Source organism: Lonchura striata, chromosome Z, assembly GCF_046129695.1.
Source record: "Lonchura striata isolate bLonStr1 chromosome Z, bLonStr1.mat, whole genome shotgun sequence".
NCBI classification, from domain to species: Eukaryota; Metazoa; Chordata; class Aves; order Passeriformes; family Estrildidae; genus Lonchura; species Lonchura striata.
Genome location: NC_134642.1, coordinates 10,984,399 through 11,000,036, shown reverse-complemented (window position 1 = coordinate 11,000,036; position 15,638 = coordinate 10,984,399). Strand labels below are relative to the sequence as shown.

The 15,638-nt window shown below is 39.3% G+C and overlaps 1 protein-coding gene across 1 annotated transcript in view; it reads left to right on the top strand.

The window, feature by feature from the left end:
* The window catches only part of AOPEP (aminopeptidase O (putative)), a 181,873-nt gene that overhangs the window by 154,676 nt on the left and 11,559 nt on the right, over nucleotides 1–15,638 (top strand). Inside the window, exon 14 of the mRNA XM_021531143.2 lies at nucleotides 3,292–3,408. Coding sequence (XP_021386818.1) covers nucleotides 3,292–3,408 — 117 coding nt within the window. The remainder of the gene's footprint in view (nucleotides 1–3,291; nucleotides 3,409–15,638) is intronic.

The following is a 15,638-nucleotide window of genomic DNA, read 5'->3' as shown; positions in this document are numbered from 1 at the left end:
GTTGCAGCAGTCACTGACATAATGAAAACTATTTCTTGATCCTTACCACATTTCCTGATTGAAGCGATTTGCTTTCATAATTTTATATATTTGACTATTTTGATTGAGCATTCTCTATTCTAGTTCAGAGTATGAGTGGGTTATTTTTATTTTACTTTATTTACTGTATTTTATGAGGAACACTGAAATTTTGCATTTACGATGTTATGTTTTTTTCTGAATGTTTCCAGCCTGAAGACACAACTTGAGAGTGTGACAATTATCCTGCCGTAACTTGCTGTATCTGTGTTGTGTACTTTTCTATGGGTGTTAGATATTTAATGTGCATTCACAGAATATGAGTTGTTGTAAAGGAAAGTGGTTACACAGTGCTTGAAAAGAAATTTGCCTTTAGGTCTCTACAGTATTTATGTTTAGATAGCACTTGAGGCAAGGGCCTCTTTTTATTAAGCATGAGGCAAACAATTTGAAAATTGCCAACATACACCCCAAACAATTCTCCTGGTATGAAAGATGGAAAGTAACAGGTGGGCAGGACAAATAAGAATGGTGGTGGGAAAACAAAAAAACAATGAGAGTGGGGTTTCTGACAGAAAGTTCAAGTGCAATTTTTTGAAGCTTATTTATAACCATTAAAAGACTGCTGTGGTGAAAATTATATTGTTGTATCATATTGTTGTGTGTGGGGAAAAGAAAATGTCTGCACCCCTGAGTGAATTTTATAGCAGCTGGTGTCATGAAAATCTAGTTGCAGTTTTCTCTCTTGGCATAAGTCAGGGGTTTTAAGCAGAGTCTTTTTTATTGAAACCAAAGGGTAAAAGTGTAGATGGGAACGTTCCTCGTTTTGTGTTAGAAACAAGTCGGAGAACGAGCTAGCTGTGCCCACTAGAGAGGTCTGCCAGCTTTCCCCTGCCAGCGCCCCACCCTTTCTCCCGGTGGTCGCTGACTCCTGCCTTGGACTGTAACTAATCCATGAGCCTGAAACTTGTATGTGAGGTATCATCTTGGGCAGCTGGAACCTGGGAAAGCAGCAGAAGCCATGGTCTTATTCACAGAACCATAGAAGATGCTGAGTTTGAAGGGGCTCACAAGGATGATGGAGTCCAGCTCCTGGCCTTACACAAAATACTTCAGTAGTCACACCGTATGCCTGACAGCATTGTCCAAACACTTGGCAAACTCTTGGGTTTGTTTATTTGTTTGTTTTATTGGGGTTTTAGTTGTCTGTTTTACTGACTCTCAGAGTGTAACTGGTAATTCTGAAAAAATTTCAGCCATGATGCAGCACTAGACAGACGTAAATTAAGGGTATGGCTACTGCTCTGCTGTTGGTCCTTTGTTGGTTTCAATGAGATTCTGTAATGCTACCTTTAAACAATAGCTTTCTGTGGGTGAATCTGTGTAGCAATTATACTGCAGATATATTATAAAATACTCAGCTGTTCTGTATCTACTTATTAAAGCAACTGTTCTATAGCTTCTGCAAATTAAGTATTGTTCTTCTGTCTTTTTAATTAGCAGTGAAAACTGTCTAGATCAGAAGTTACCTTTCTTTGTGTGGTATTCTGCAACATTTTGTATTTTATTAGTGTTCAGAATTAATTCCGTTTCCAAGTAGAGTAACTTCCTGGAAGCTTTTCCTGTTTTATTTTTTAACTTGTCTCACCAACCCCCTGGCAACTGCTGTTGGACTCCATAATAAGCATGTAAGGTGCCATTTTAGTAGTTGTCCTGAAGTGAAATATTCAATAGTTTTAAATACCTGGCCACTTTTAACACCACCATGTGATTGGCAGGCTTTGGTATTACTTACAAAATGTTCCACCAAGAGCTAGTAAGATACGAGGTATTTTCAGTCTTCAGGAATACAATTTTACCAATTAAAATTTGGAAAAAATCAAAATGCAAAGAAGCCAAAGCATTATCATAATAGAGATGCCCTTTCCTCTTAATTCTGATTTAGGTACTAATCAGTCTAAAAGGGAAGAAAATGTCATATTGCTAAAGTGGTTATTAATGTAGATATTTTACAGAGTAAGACTTACAGAAGATCCTGGGTATCTTCATGGACTTGCTGTCCCAGATCAGGAGTCCAGTCTTGTTCAGTCCACATCAACAGCCCTGGCTGTGGGATGTGTTGTTGGAAGAGGCATTTCCTATAGTTGACTTCATTTCATCCCTGCTTAGCACAGTGACACGGCAAAGCGAACATAGGCAGGCAGCGAGGTGGGAACAGAAATGTTCCCACCAAACATTTCTCCAAATGTGGTGAAAACTGGAAGTACTGTCAAAGTAACAGGCTGTTTTTTTTCATTAGTCTGTCTCAAGAACATTAGAAGTGAGCAGGATTGGTTTCTTTTTGTATGTAAAAGCTTTACTGACATTCTTTTCCTTTTCCACTTTCTGCCCTGTGCCATGCAATGATGAATAGTAGGGAATGTTTTGGGGCATGTAAAAAACTTCTGACTGATCACCTTGGAGCCTGAATTTCCAAGAGATGTTTCCTGGCAGCTGGTGCAATTTCTCTGTGAGCTCTGTTTGAATTATTTATTTGTTCATGCAATAAGCCTATTAAACAAAGCACTTAAGCACTGGCTACAACAGACTACTTGTGCTATTTTTTTTTAAGATACATTAGGTTCCAGTTCAAAATGATAGGTTCTGGAGTCAAGAAACTAACAGAAACTACTGAATATATATCCTTGTATAGATGCTATACCATATGTTCCCATGAAAGGATGGATGGTTTGTGACTCCTTGCACTGAAATATGCCTCAGAATGTGTTTTTACAATTGTCTGATGGTCACTTATTTGTATTATGTTTCTTTTTTCACTGTAAACATATGCAAATGCTTGTATATCAGATAAAAACACCACTCTAAACTGCTATATATTCATATGCCTCCTTGATTCCTCAAATTATGCACTATAAGTTATTCATTTTTCAAACCCAAACAAAATAGAATTATTTATTTTATAAATTTAATAAAAATCTTACTTATTAAGCCATTATTATATTTCAATAAGATAAACATGTTTTATATTTGACCTAACCATGGCAATGGAAACGATAGAAAACAAGTCCTAGTTGTGCCCCAGCCCAGTCTTTCAGAAAACAGACAAATAAACCCTGAGGCTTTTCAGAAACCAACTAGAGGTCCAAGTTGTGCTTAAAGCACATGCTGGAAGTACACAGGTTATCAAAATCTTGTCCTCTTTGGTTTGTTTCCACTTACATTGCTCAGCCAGTAGAGATCTTCATTCACACAAGGCATTTATTTTTCTTTTAGCTTCTCCCTGATCAGCTGGTCTTACTTCTGGAGTTCCTCTTGGAGGAGAAGACATTGTGTCCTAGAATACTGCAGTGCTTAGAGAGAACATACCAGCTCCGGGAGCAAGATGCTGAGGTAAGTCACGTAAAAACAAATCTCTCTAATGTACACTGCTGTTGTTGTTGACTAGGAATGACAGTGTTCCACTAGGAACCAGGCTCACTGCAGTTTTGGTTTTTTTTTTTTCTTCATGTCTGAATCTGTAATTGAATGATCTTAACTCCAGTATCATTGCATCTTCATGTGCCATAATGACTGTATTTCTGTGTGTTTTGTGTAGGCAGGTTCAGGTGTGTTTTGCATTCTGTGGTAGTAAAGTACAGTGCAACCCAGATGTTCTAACTATTTTACATGAGGCAGCACATCTGTTCAAGTGTTAAATTTTTCACAATGTTTTTCTGTGTAGTGGAGCCCAGTTTGTTTTTGTTGTGATACTGTCTCCAAATGTAATCATGTCTGTTATAGTCTAAAATTATTTTTCCCATTGTCGGCTCATATTGTTCCTCTTTGCATGCTCCAAAGGCTCACTCAGGATTTAGGAAGTTAGCTTTCCAGAGAGACTACAGTGTTTTCTGGTTTGAGGACTTATTTTAATATTTTTTGTAGTTGCTTCTACTAAGTGCTGGTGACATTAACAGACTCTAAGGAAAACACTGCTTTATATGATATCATAAAGGGTAGCATCCTTGCTCCAAAGTGCTTTATATCTTTGGGAGGCAAACCAGGAAATCTTTATTACCATGTGCAGAGAGGACTCTTAAGTCCCATGGCTTTCTCAAGCTGGGAGAGTTCTGAAAACTAATGCAGAAGTGGTGGCTGAAAGCACCCTTGCAAACAGCCTTTGCTTCAAGTATGTAGTATTCAGGATAAGGTAAGAAAGTCAGAGATGCAAGTCTCAGAAAGGAGTCTAGAGATGCATGTGTGTGTATATATATATATATATGTATGAAACAAGGGTTAATTATGATGTAGCATACCACCAAGCTATTGTGCAATGAAGGAGTATGGCGAACTTAACATTTGGGTCCTTTTTATTTAAAAACTACCTTGCAGAAGTTTGGAGAAAGCCAGTGTGCTTGACTTAACCTGTTATTCTTGGAATTTTGTGGCAATTCTTAGACTTGAAGGAGAGAGCAAAATCTGTCTTGTTACTTTTACGCTGAAGTTGTTATGTGGATGCTTGGAAAGACTTGGAAATCCAAACCTTAATGTAAAGATTGATAGAACAGATGTCTACCTTTTTCTCAGAAAAAACAAACGAAAAAAGCAACATTTCAATTGCTGCTGTTTACTGCACCTTTTTACTTTTTGTTGGTACAGTTTTCCAAATGCCAGATTTGTTTTCAATTACTACTTGAACCAACATTTCTATTTATAGGTAATAGAATATATTTTAATCACATCTGAATACCAGTGAAATGTCAGTGGCTCTATTATGGGAAGAGGAATTAACAGGGACATAGATCAAAGCAATAGCTGTGTTGTTGCTGTTTCATGCCTATGAATTGTAAGCACTAGGCCACAAGCTTCAGTCTCTCAGGTTTTTCCTTCCTCTTCATTTTCATGCTTTCTTTTTTCCTTGCAGTGTTAACGTAAAAGTACACAATCTATTGGAATGTTTTTGTGAAAAACTTCCACAAACCCTCAAGATTAGGACCTCTATGAAATGAACATAATCTGTATTTTATTTTACAAGGTGAAACCAAGGGTTTAGCAGACAACTCACTTAGAAGTACAACTAAGATAACATTACCATTAACATTTTACCCCAGTCATCAGACCCCAGGAAGGCGGACCTACAGTCCTTTAAAGGGAACTAGCTCCCATGGCCTCACCTACCTGAGGAACAGATTATTTGTGCCTCATTCTCATGTATGTGCACAGGGGATTTTTGTTGTTGTGACCCCGGGGCAAAGAATTGCAGTCTGAGCCTGTTCTTGTCTATATTTAATTTGTGGATACACAAATTACTTAGAGTGGTCCTGTTGTATTACCAGTAGCTAAACATCAGAAATGGATTATTAAAAATAAAAACATAAAAAACTTGCAAGCAGGCCAATAAAAAGAAAACTATGAATGTCAGAGGGTTTATTCCAGAATTTTTGGAAGTGAGGTTGCCAGCTGTGTTCCATCCAATAGCAAAAAGTTAAGAAATAAACTTGTTTTCTTGTTTTTGAAAAGCATCATTTAAATTCACAATCGTCTTCCAGTAGGGATAAGCAATGATAGAACCAATAGTCTGAGAGGGTACATACACAAAGGAGTGTGGTTTTTTATGTATTTTCACAAAGTTTGGTCTTAAAATTTGTACATAATAATTTTGAAGATTATTACTGGAAGCCTATCTGTTCTGCACAAGTACAGCATGAAAGGCCCTTGTTTATATTTCTTAAATTTGTTCTGTCTGTGTGACTGAAGCATCTTTATTTTGATTTTAAAATTGACCATGCTTCTTGTAGTAAAGTATTGCACACCTGGTGGCATCTGCACCTGCCCACAGCAAAGTGTAGGTCTGTCCCCAACCAGTGAAGCTGACAACAGCACTGTTTGGTACTCCTGGGCATTTGTTGCCATGTGCACGTCCAGACTTAACAATCTAGGGGTACATGTTGCTTCAGAAAGGAGTGGAGGGTTTGCAGCAGGTTATCTGCCCTGTGTGGATTCCTTTGTGTCAGTCAGGAGAGGAGAGAGGTCAGAGTTAGCCTAGGCCTGGAATGTAAATGTTGAGCTCTCTTGAAGAGATCTCCTCACCTACTCACTCTCCGCTCAAATTAGGTTTCAATGCAGATACATAGTCTCTGTGTCTATCTTCCTACTAGAACAGACATTTTAATGCTTCTTTTATCAAACAAAAAATAAATCATTGGTTAAGTAACATATTTGTGATTCATAATGCATAACTTTGGAGCCACAAGAGCCAGAACTGCAGATGGCTTAATCACATTTCAGATTGGTCTGCTCCTAGTTTGGATGCCAAGATAGGCTTGTAGAGTATCTGCCAAATTGTAGAATTTGTGACTCCTTTCCACTTCTTGCAGTCCACTTCTGTAACAAATTGTTCTTTCATTTTCCATTTACTCCTTAAACCTTGGAACATCTGAAAAGACACAAAACTACAAGTTTGTTTTCAAAAGATTAAGTTCATTGATTCGAGCTGTTTGAATTGAGCATATCCAAGAGATCTTTTTTTTTTAAAGCAATGAAGGTTTCAAAATTTAAAGCCATTTTTCCATTTTTCTCTCCGTGCCTTCAGCTCATTGTGGCTCAGCCAAGTAGTGTCAGACAAGTGGGAAGCAATTCCATTGAAGGAGGATTGTGTCCTCAATTTTCTTATCCTGTTTCCCCTGTCTTGTTGTGTTGCTTCCCACTACATAACAGAATAACTCATGCACAGGCTACATGTCCATGACATATCTGGAGAGAAGCATTATAGAAGCTGGCTGCATTTTGAACATGACAAAGTCCAGCTGTAAGTTCAGCTGACTGAGGAGAAATGGGGTATGTTATAAAGCAGCATCTACAGCTGCCATCAGACAACACAGTGGGATAACAGAATTTAAAGTGGGTCTGGGGTAGTTTTTGTTTTGTTTCTTCCCAAACTGGCTGTTTTGGCAGCTGTTTCATTTATTCAATATCTAGCATCTGGCAGAATGTGGAAAGTTGGTCTCCACATTCTCTCTGAAAAGTTTTGGCTGTCTAGTATTTCTTAAAATCTGTCTTAACCTTGATGACACCTCTTCTGATAATGACAGTGCAATTTTATCTCATTTGAATAAACTATTGAGAACTTTCAGATAAATAAAGTGGAGTCAATAATTTACAAAACACAACACCACGAGATCTTAGTTAACACTCAATGAATCTCTTAGCTAGATGAGCCCTCTCATTACTCGCATTATTTCTGTTCTTCATTTGGCCAAAGGCCTGTAATTTGTGGGCACACAGGGACACAGAATGGCTGAATAGCCTGCAAAATAATGAAAAATGTGACAGGAAGATCACAGCCATAGGAGAAGAACAGTGGGTGTGACACTTTCAGTCCTATTTAAGACTTGATGATATTTCTGCAAGTGTGTTTTACTTATTGCTGAATTATCTAAGAAGTGGTGATAAAAAATACAGAATGTGCATGAAGCAGAAATATTTATGGTGTACTTCCCCAGATTTCTCACTGCTTTCCTTTCTTTCCTGCTGTAGATACCACTTTTATCTTGCCTGCACAGCATATGGGAAGTTGCTTTGTTGTGTTTCCTTGTCTCAGCAAGAAGACTGAAATGCTCTTCACTTACATAATGCTTTCCCTATATTTTAGATCATAATGTAGTGTATTCTGGGGAGACAAGAGAAATTAGAACATTTTCTGCAGTAAAAGTGAGTAAAATGAGTTAAGACCATAATATCATCAGTCATGTGGGTGGCATAAAGCTATTCTCACACAAATACTTCATTGTGCATGAGGTCTGCCAGAGTGACCAAGGCTATAAAGTGGTGGCATCTTATTTCACTGACAGAAATGCAGTCATGCTAATACAAACCATCTAAGGTGCTTGGCATCCTAGAAGTGAGAATTCTGTTAGAACAAAATAACTTTGATTCATTGATCTTTCCTAGCCTGTGAAAAGCTGGCAGACTTGGAAGTACAAATAAATTCTTGTCATTTCCCATCTGATAGTGACTGTGTTTAGCTGAGCACATTCTCAGGTTGCATTATTCAGCTGTCCTGCTGGTTGTGGATGGGCATTGTTTGAAGGCACACTTATGGAACAGAGCTCTGTAGACAACACTGTAAAACTGTGTGGGAAAAGGGAACTACTTGGGAAAGGTCAGTGCACACTTGCAGAAGGCACTTGGTGAGCTTTCCTTTCAGCACAGCCACTGGGCCAGTCCCCCCTTGGGGAAGGGACTCAGAAGAAGCAGTCTCCAGCTTTTGAGTACAGTTAGTAATGTATTGCAAATATCTCCACAGGCTTGCCTGTCCTTGCTGACTGTACTGTGTAAAACAGGTAGACATGTTTCAGATAGTAGCACTGCAACCACAGGGGGAGAACCATGGTTCTTTTCCTTAACTGATGTCATTGTTGGTACGAAGCACCAAATCAGTAGACAAAAAAGGTGACAGCTTGAGCTGATGACTATATTACAGGGCATTGCTTTCTAGTGAACATTTTATGCAAAAATAAAAATAGTTTCTGTACTTATTTTATATTTAAATATACAGGTTATTGCTCAGTTTCAGTTCAAGTCAGGAGAAGATGCCTTATTTTGGATAAGAAGATGTTTCGCAGTACTTACAAATCTGCTGTGAAAATTTACCAGGGGTGCAAAATAAATTTCACCTGCCTTTTCCTTTCTGAATGTTTTAGTTAAAGCATTACCATGCCACTAGACATAGTATAGTTGTGTTGAATAATTTCTTATTTGCAATTGAATTGCACTTAGCACATCAGGAGGAACCTGATAGAAGGAATCTATAAAAGAATAATAAGGAGCCTAGAAAAGACTCTGTAGATGAGTCAGCCTGCTGGGTAGGTTTGTTTCTGGAATAAATGATGTTTGAGGTTTGTACACCCAATCATTACTGAGGCAGTACTTTCATTAAATGTAAAAGAAAGAAGAGATTTATGTTTTCACAAAGTGAAATCTCTTTACTCTTACCAGTCTGATGTTTTTTACACACATCCTTACAGAAATACTATTTTTTTCCCTGCTGTACTTCTCCTACTTCCTTATGCAATGCATATATCCTTCCAATGAATATATCTCTGTCATAGAAAGCCCTTCCTGTTTTCACTAGAAAAAGGGCTAATTTCAGGGGGTATTGTAGACTGCCCTCTTTGCTGATAAATGTGTTGACTGAAGCCACAGCCACTTCCAAAATGTCATCTGTGATCTTGAAAAAAATTGAGTCTTCATTCTGTTTCAAGTTCTTGTTCATGTTGCATCTAAATGCAATTTACAAGCTCTTTGACACAGACGGTATTGGTATTGATACTGGTTGTTTTTCAAAAGTGTGCATTTGCAGAAGTTGGATCTTTTTTCCCTATGAAAGGAGCTTAGAAAGGAGTAGCTTTTAGGAAGCTGGCTTTCCAGAGATGAGGCCCAAAATTCAAAGCTAAGAAAATTGGAACAAGATGAGGGTAAAAAAGCTTCCAGTGACAGCCATGGGAGTCCTCCCATGAGACTCACTGTGGCTCATGTGCCCTTTGTGACTGAGTGGATGTGTTGAGATGAATTTTTAAGACTGGCTGAAGGATAATCTCGAGTAGCTATAATTTGGGTTTGTTTTGTTTCCACATGCAAAGTAGGGGGGCTTTTCCAGCCACTTGAGAAGAACAGAAAATTCTTCCATCAGCATTCATTGAGGGGTATGATCAGAGCATGAGATTTATGGAGCACTGGAAATAGCTTTCCACCAGTCAGCACTCTTGGTTGCACACCCCTCCAGGAGCCAGCAGCAATATGTTTTTTCCAAGTGATCTCAGTGGCTGCTGGGTGGCATGAGCAGGAGTTTTTGTGCCCTGACTGCTGACATTACTGGTCCTGTTCACTTACCGCCCCTGATTTTTCTAACCAGTTTTGAACCCAATTTCCTCTGTGTGGCAGTCCAGAAACTTAGTGAAACTGGGAAAGCAGAGGAGGTGATGGTAGGAAGGAAACAAATATACAACTGGGTTGGTCTGGCATTTTTTATTGCTTATCCAAAGAATCTGTAGAGGAAGGGATTGGAGATAATTCTATGTTCTGTTCTGTCCAGCAAGGAGAATTAAGTGGTGGAGCCTTCTGGGCTCCTGAACTCAGTCCTAAAGGTTTTCTGAATTGGATGCAATTGCTTTACACAAAATTTTACTTAGTATTTCTGTGTCAGGCAGTATAAACCCAGTGTTGTAATACAAACCACCTGCCTTTGTTATGAAATTTAAAAAGTTACTCTGTTTGCATTTATATGATAGCGCTGGAATAGTGCCCATGACAAGGAGGGGGTAGTTCTAAAATCCAGACAAAATCCACTAGCTGTCAGTAGTAGGGATTTTCCTCTGAGGTTTGCTTTCTTTGGGAGTTTTTTTTTATTAGTTTGTTTCGGTTTTTAAGCCTGAAATATTTTTGTTTAAAATAAACTCACTTTGAGACTTCATCCAAATAGCTCATCTAATACTTCTCATTGCTGTTTGAAGGCTGGCTGCAGATGGGTATGCCTGAATAGGACCACAGATTTGGAAAAAAACTGCCCTGTGCCCTGTGAGGTCTAAATACTTCAAGAAACAGGACAATTCAAAGGTGCATGTTCTGACATAACTTCTTAACCACAGAGATATGATTCCACCACTGACTTAATAGCATGTGGGTAAAGTCTTCTGTCCTACTTTCAACTCTTGTGCTAGTTGGAGTTGCAGAGGAGTTGGAGTTTCTGAGGAAGAAGAGGAATTTTATTGTGTTCCACATGGTATAAGCATTGTCCTAAGCAACAACCATCACTGTGTTCCAGCAGCAGGGAGTAAAACAAGTGGCAAAAATTACTAAAAAAATGTCAAATACAGAGAATAATCTAAATAATCTTATTGCAGGAATGAGCATATTTCTTCTGAGTTTATAAAATCAATATATTTTTCACTTAAGAATTTTTGCTGGGTGTTGAAGAAGGGAGAATGAGTATAATAGTGATACAAAAGATCTCTGTCTTCAGAGTAAAAATATTGTATTAATTTGTTTTGAAAGTGGAAATCCAGATTTTAAGCAATAGGAAATTAGAAGGATGTGAGCATGGGCTGAGTAGGCTGCCTGTGACCTAAGTTATGGAAAAAACAGGCAGCCACATTGCTCCTTGATTGGAATTTGAGTCTTATTTTCATATGGAGTTCCAGACTCCATCTATGGCAGTAATCTTGCCTGTAAATGACAAATGTTTTGACCACAGTTACTGCAGGAGACCAAAGATAAAAGGTTTTTTTGCCTCTAGCTACAAGACAGATGAGGTAGAAGCAGAGGGATGGAGAGAAGGGCATAGGCAAAGGGGATAACTTACTGTTGCCTTGATACTTACAGCAACCTTCGGTTTTGCTGAACAGGAGATAAAATTCAATGATAATTGGTAACAGAAACAGACTGTTGGTGTGCTTGATCTCAAACTCTTCAGAGTTTAATTTCTGCATTAGATGTATATATTTATGTGCTTTCTTCCACTATAACATTTCGATTTATACACCCAGCATGCTTTTATGTGCATATATAAATGATCTGTGTTGAAACACATATGCAGACACTACATGCGTAAAAATTATAAACAGACTCTATATGGAGCCAGTCAGAAGAGACAGTAGTAATGAGAAGTGTTGTAATTGCTTGCTGTGGTGATACAAATTTCTTCTGATGCCAGAGATACTGTTGGGCTTGGACAAGGGGTGACAGCTTCAAACTGAAAGAGAGTAGGTTTAGATTAGCTATTAGGATGCAATTCTTTACTGTGAGAATGGTGAGGCACTGGAACAGGCTGCCCAGAGAAGCTGTGGATGCCCCATCCCTGGCCATGTTCAGGGCCAGAGAGGATGAAGCTCCAAGCAACCTGGTTTAGTGAAAGGTCTCCCTGCCACTGGTGGGAGGGTTGGAATGAGGGTGATCTTTGAGGTCTCTTCCAGCCCAGCCATTCTATTTTCTGTCATTCTGTCATAATCTAGCCATTATTGTAGATAGGTGTTTCAGTGGGATGTCAGAGGGAATGTGGATGGGGCTGTATATGAGATGGCAGACAGTTGAGTTGCTGCATTTTGGCCAAAGCATCCATTTGGGTGTGAACATGTGCCAGAACCAAGTTTACCTTCCTGAAGGCATGAGGCTTGTCCCTGCAGTATCTCTGATGTTGGTTGTACCTTAGGCTGGGACCTTGTCTTCCTTCCCCATCTGAGGTGCTGGATCTCCTGGCCCTGCAGCACCCTCTCCATACTCACCTCAGACCGTGTCTTCACGCGTGCAGCCATCCTCACCAGAGCACCCTGCTGAGGAAGGAAGGAGTGAGAATGGAGAGCAGGCAAGGTGGCGCAAGCATTGTTTCTTGGAGAAGGCAGCCTTGCTCCAGAGAGCTGGCAGCACCACAGCAAAGCAAAATTCAGCACACATCTCCTGTGAAATTGTTGAAAAGGCAGATGGTGACATCTTTTCTGCCATCTTCATCTTGCTGCAAGCTGTGAATGTCACTGGTGCTTCAGCTTGCTGAGCAGGCAGTAGTGAAAATGCAGGCAAAGGGGAAGCATTTGGTTCCAGTATAAGTAGTGTATCTATGTTTTAAATTAAGGCTTATTTTTAAAAACCTTTGTTTTTTGGAAATTAAGTGAGTTCACATGCTGTGTTAAACATTTCTTACCTTACATGCACTGTGATATAGGAGCTGCTTTACCCAGCACTGGTTCGGTGTCAGTGCAGATGTGCATGTTGTAAGGAAAGGCTCCAAGCAACATGGCACTGTGCTCTCCCAGACAGCGCTGTTGAAGCTGTCACACAGCTCTGCTGCTGGTGGCCTTTTCCTCATCTGTTCTCTGGGTCATTTCCCTATCATCACTTTGTTGGTTTGCTGTAAAGCCAGAGACCATCCTGTTTTGTATCCATCTCCTGTTAGACAGGGTAAGGAGGGGCAAGCTGAAGAGCATTGAGATTACACAATTAGGCATCCCAACCAAGCCTTTATTCACAGTGACAGCTTTGACATCCAAAGAGAGACACAGCCAGTGCCACCTTTGAAAAAGGATTAGGCATGGCTTCTTAGTCTGTTGCCTTTTCTGACTTCTTTTGGAAAAATGTTTTTCTACCAACACAGCTGTCCTTGATCACAGATGGGGCCCACATAGGGAGAAGAGTGTCTGGTTTGTAATTGGGAGCTCTCTGCTGTAAGCCTGAAGTGGGGAAAAAAAAGAGCATTTGTCTTCTCCAAACAAGTCTTCAGCATTTGCTGCCTTGCCAAGAGTGAATCCTGTCCTGAAGTGCTATCCTTTGGTTGTTCTGCCTTTTTGATCACAGCAAGGTTGCTTGCTGTTCTGCCTGGGTTTTCTGAACCAACATATTTCGTGATTCCTGGCTTCTGTTTGGTCATGTAGAAAAGAGCCTCTGTGCTGGCTGTGGGAAAGGCACATGTTTTATTTGCAGGTGGAAGTGGAGTCATGTTTGCAGCCGTGGAAGCTGATGAGGTTTCTCTTGAGCAAGGCTGTGGTACTATATAAACTTTTTAACACTGTGTTAGATAGTACCGTGTGAATGCTAAAACAGAACATGTGGTTGGAGCAGCGGAGGAAGATCAGGAAGGAAATGCATGCCCCTGGATCATGTTTATAAATGTGAGAATGTTCAAGCTGCTGCTTGAGGCTTGCAGAGCTGTGGCAGCATGCTGCCTGGCCCATGGGCACACTAGCACAGGTACAGCTTCAAATGCTGCCAGGCTCCACAGTCTATCATTGACCAAGCAACAGAATTTGCCTTTCAAACCTTGACTGTACTTTCTGACCTTTCTCTTCTGCTGCTAAATATCGGCAGTTGCTGCATGAGCTCTACCCACAGCTCTTCATCAGTGCTGTTAAAGAAGGAGACATGGGGCTTGCATGTCCTTCTCCATTGTTTCCAGCACCCTTCATAGTATGGAATTGCTTGATCTCTGCAGAAATACAAATCAAAAGGAATAAAATTAATTACAGAAGTAGAATATTGCTACAAATATTACCAAAATCTAATGTCTGGTATTCTGCTATTTCCTGAATGACTATGCTTTTTCTTTTTTTACTGGGGTGTCAGTGGGCTGAGATACTCGTGCTGTGCTGCACAGCAGGAGAGGAGGTTTTCCAAGGTGGTGGGAATGGCATGTACAATCTTTCTATACAACCTGGAGCTGCTTATACAATCAGTGATGTCAAATGCAGAGCATGGTGGAGCTCCGTGAGCTCAGTCTGCCTCAGCTCCAGCTACTGAACTGTGGTTCATTCCAGTACTCAAAGTAAAACTGAATAAAATTTGAAATATTGTCATTCTTTTGGCCGTAGCTCTGGAAAATTAAAGAGTTTTATACCAAAACAGAGCATTTCACTGTGACAAACAGCTTGAACTGAACCCTGATGCCATGAGGATCTCAGGAAGAAAGATTGCCTTAAAGATTGCTGCTGCTGTGGTGCTGTTTCTGGCCTTCAGTTTCTTTGGGCTCTGCAGTCCAAGCAAGCACTACAAGACCCGAGAGGAAACTTAAGCTATGAAAAGTCCAGTTTTTGGTCTAAAACAAAATTAATTTAAGCTGATAGACTGCTTCTTTACTCAGCCTCCTGACAAACCCTTGGCAAACAGAATAATCACAATTACAGAATCCTTGTAAAAATGATTAATCTGTTCTGCCTGCATCCAGTAGGCTTTTGGCTCTTTGAGTACACTCTTTCAGATTGCCAAACTGATAGTCTGTCAACACAGTTGTAACACAAAAAGTTGCTTCATTGCTCCTGGTGAGCTGCCTCAGCACCCCTCACTTGCACAAGTTTCAGTGAAATCAAATTCACCTTCTAAAGTCTGTGTTTATTGTGACATAAAAGATAGGAGTGCCCACTTGAAATTCAGGCTATATAGAATAAAAAGCCACTGGTGTATTTAAGAATAATTATTTCAGCTAAGATAGAGGTGGGGAAAAGTCATTAAAAGCACTGTAAAATTGGCAATTCTTAAACTGCAATTCTTCCATGCTAAGCAATTGTAAAACCTGTTTTTTAGTTCAAATATTGTCTGGTAACATTTGTTCCTTAATTAGGTAGGCAAATGATCTAATATTTGAATCCAATTTATCTGTAGAGGGGAAGAGACTGGTGATAAATGCTTCCTTGTTGTTAATTAAATGCTTCCTTATTGTTAATTAAAATTAATCTGTTGTAGCATTGGTTATTTGAAAAAATTCTCTATTTTTTCCTCTGTAAATTAAGCTGGAGTCTGACCTCTGAGACTCTTTAATTAACATTTAAGAGTCAAGTTGTTAAAATAATTTTTTCAATGGAGTCTGAACCTCTTATTTCGTAAAGATCATAGATTCCCCATACCTTTAATAAAGGTTCCACTTTGTTGGACAGTAGCTCTTACTCTATTTCAGATGATCTCATTTTCTAACATCTTTAAGTACATTGGTTTTGTTTAGTGATTTAGATTTGTTGTCTTATGGCGCCTTTTAAATTGGATCCAGCTATTAGCAAAATGTACTCATTTTCCCTGAAGCTAGACTTCCATTCTGCAGACCAAAAGCTTAGTAAACTTAGTAACTTTTTTCTCCCTTTAATAAAGGCATGATTTAAATTACTTTTTTTCTA